This window comes from Sinocyclocheilus rhinocerous, unplaced genomic scaffold, assembly GCF_001515625.1.
Source record: "Sinocyclocheilus rhinocerous isolate Xijiao unplaced genomic scaffold, SAMN03320098_v1.1 scaffold1661, whole genome shotgun sequence".
Classification (NCBI taxonomy): Eukaryota; Metazoa; Chordata; class Actinopteri; order Cypriniformes; family Cyprinidae; genus Sinocyclocheilus; species Sinocyclocheilus rhinocerous.
Window position 1 is genome coordinate 70,123 of NW_015664996.1, and position 3,094 is coordinate 73,216.

General features: G+C 38.9%; 1 protein-coding gene across 1 annotated transcript; it reads right to left on the reverse strand.

The window, feature by feature from the left end:
- Positions 1-1,461: 1,461 nt before the first annotated feature.
- LOC107730679 (60S ribosomal protein L19-like) lies at positions 1,462-2,811 on the reverse strand. Its single transcript, XM_016541552.1, has 5 exons — positions 2,683-2,811; positions 2,471-2,593; positions 2,149-2,269; positions 1,845-1,955; positions 1,462-1,656 (listed from the first exon to the last, which is right to left on the reverse strand). The coding sequence occupies exons 1-5, from the start codon at positions 2,786-2,788 to the stop codon at positions 1,533-1,535; spliced, it is 585 nt and encodes a 194-aa protein (XP_016397038.1). The 5' UTR covers positions 2,789-2,811; the 3' UTR covers positions 1,462-1,532.
- Between the last annotated feature and the right edge of the window lie 283 nt (positions 2,812-3,094).

Here is a 3,094-nt window from a genome sequence, read left to right on the forward strand (position 1 = left end):
ATTCTATTCAATAACATTGTTAACTGTTTTTATTTATAACATCTGCTGCTTTGCTTCGGTGAAAATGAATAGACATAACTTTGATGTAAATGACAACAACAGTTATATTTGTATAAAATACACTATTCATTTTGTGCCAGTACATCAATGGCACATTTGAGCAGCATTAACTGTGTTAATATAAAGAAATGCCAAATCACATGCAGGTTTTTTTCAGACCGGGACCATAATCGTGTAATAATTAGTGATGTGACGTTTGACACCGAGGCTTCGAAGCTTGTATAAAAAAAAAAACGAAACATCTCACAGTGAAGCACAGTACCGGAGCTTGATTCATTTTGCCAAAACCACGTGATCTGTGACGTCCAAACTCCGAAGCTTCGTTTTCGCACACAACCACGTGACTGCTTCGTATTCTGATTCAAATAACGCGAACCACTTAAGCAGTTTCAGGTGTCACTCACTTCTTTTAAAATAATAAATCATAATACAAATAAATATTTGCATGTGTAGTTTTGTGCATGTTCATTTTGTATTAATTCCTGGTTCACAGACACTCTTACTAACCAATCTTCTATGATAATCTTCCGATATGCCTACAGCCTTGCCTATTTTCCGCAAATTTATTCACAGACTCATGTATTCATATTGTGTAATACAATGACTGACATGAAGACTTATTTATATAGACTTCATATTTTCTTTGCTTTGTACAGGTTTTCAGAGCACAAACTAATTTTTTATCTGAAACCTTCCAAAAATGGCTGTGTCGTCTGGGACGCAAAGGCAGCTTTTTCCACCTTTTGACCACAAGATGTCGTTAGTGTGCACCGTCTTGAAAAGCTTCTAGTAATGAACCTTTTTACGATACAGTTGAGGGGAAAGCCCCCGGGGTTCTTGAAAAGCCATTTTCCCATCACTACCAGAAACTAAAAGAGGTGCCCTACAGCTCACTGGAAGAGGGAGCAGAGACACTTAACACTGAAAATGACAAAAACACCATGAATCAACACTGTACTGGTTTCCTTGAGCAGCATTTATACTGCCATTTTCAGAGATCTGCTTGACTCAAATTAATAAGGCACTTAAATTCTTGACAATTGGTTTAGTTCCGTTATTCTTTAAAATGGTCATGACCTCCTAGTATTTTCAGCCAACCTTTTTTAAATGACTAATGCCATTCTGTTGGTGTTCAGAGCTTTTTAGACTGACGCGGAGTCATTTCTTATGCTGGTAGCATACCAAATTGATTAATCTGAAACAGGTTAAACTCTCAGGGACAGCAGTGCTTTGTGAAATGTGCTGTAACATAATTCTATGTTAAAAATGTGTGCCATTTGGAAATTGTGTTCCTTTGACAGTGTTGTAAGAATAATTTCTAAAGCTTCATGTCCTGCGTTGACCCTCAAAATGACCCCTCTGTCTGCATATACATCCATAAACACACTCTGGAGACCAAAGAGCTGTAGCAAAGTGTATTTATTATCACTTAGGTGAGCTGAAGAACATTTGGGGCAGGAAAGACGACGATCTTATTTCTTTGTCTCTTCTTCCTTGGAAAGACTTTTAATGATTTCCTCTTTCTTAGACTGCAGTCTCTCCTCACGACGTTTACGTGCCTCACGGGTCTTCGTACGACGAGCCTCCGCCTGATCACTGCAGGGTAAAGGGAAACAGATTAGCACTGCTCTCTACAGCAGAGTCAGACCATGTTTTATCACATTTACAGCTAATTGCCATAGAATATTCCACTAATTTTCCACTCAATTCAAACGATTTGATATGAAGCAACTGGTCAGTGTATTGATGTGGTGCACACTGGGTAATGTTATTTGGACACTTACGACAAGAGCTTCTTGCGGGCCTTGTCTGCCTTGAGCTTGTGAATGTGCTCCATCAGGATACGTTTGTTCTTGAACACGTTACCCTTCGCCCTCAGATACAAGCTGTGGTACCTGAAGGAGAAACAGAATTGTTATTCATTTATTAATTTGTGAATCCACACTTTCAGACGGTATGTTCACTAAATTGTTAGTAACAAAAAAGGGATCTTGCCAAATCAATGTGTTGACAATATCAGTTATAAAATCCTGCTATACAGTTACTGAGTATCACTGCACAAAACTTAAAATGAAAACACGAGCTCACATGTGCCTGTCGATCTTCTTGGCCTCTCTGTAACGTCTCAGAAGTCGTCGCAGAATACGCATACGTCTCATCCAGCACAGCTTCTCTGGCATACGAGCATTAGCCGTACCCTTTCTCTTACCTGCAAGCAAACACAGCCAATCACAACACAGCCAGAAAAGAGCTCAAGTATGAATGTCCACTTTTTACTGCCCTGGATTCCAGAACTATCTTTTTCCCCATTAATTTGCAAGACTGCATAAAGTCATCCTTTGGATTGACATGATTCCTGTTCTCATGGCAATAGCAACTAATAACCAAATGCCATTAAACTGGTACACACCAACGCCCATATGACGACCCTTCCGCCGTGCCAGGGTATTCTTGCGGCATCGAGCACGAGAGTGAACGGTTACAGGCTTCTTGATGATCAGCCCATCCTTCACCAACTTGCGAATCTGCTGCCCTAAAAGATCAAAAGGAAGAAAATTACTACTCCATGGCAAAAACTGTGTTTGCACCAATGCAGAGGAAAGTATTGAAGGAATTACTTACGAGAATTGGCATTGGCAATCTCATTGGTTTCATTTGGGTCCAACCACACTTTCTTCTTGCCACAGCGCAAAACGCTGGACGCCAACCTCTTCTGAAGCCTGAGCATGCTGGAGAAAAAAAAGGGGACAGTTTTAGATCAATCGCATAAAATTTGATATTTAGAACAAAATTACATCATTTACAATTTCATAAGTTTAATTGAACAATTTAAATATTACTCCATCCATGGATTGCAACATAATATACACTGCAGCCTAACAAGTTGTCTTTCTTTTCTTTACATAAAAAGGCTACAGCATTGTTTACACAAGTACAAAATAATTGCATCAACTACTATATTATTGTATATGATATTATAATATAGACCTGTCATCTTACTCAAATCTAGCAAAATATGGAAAGATGAGGCCAA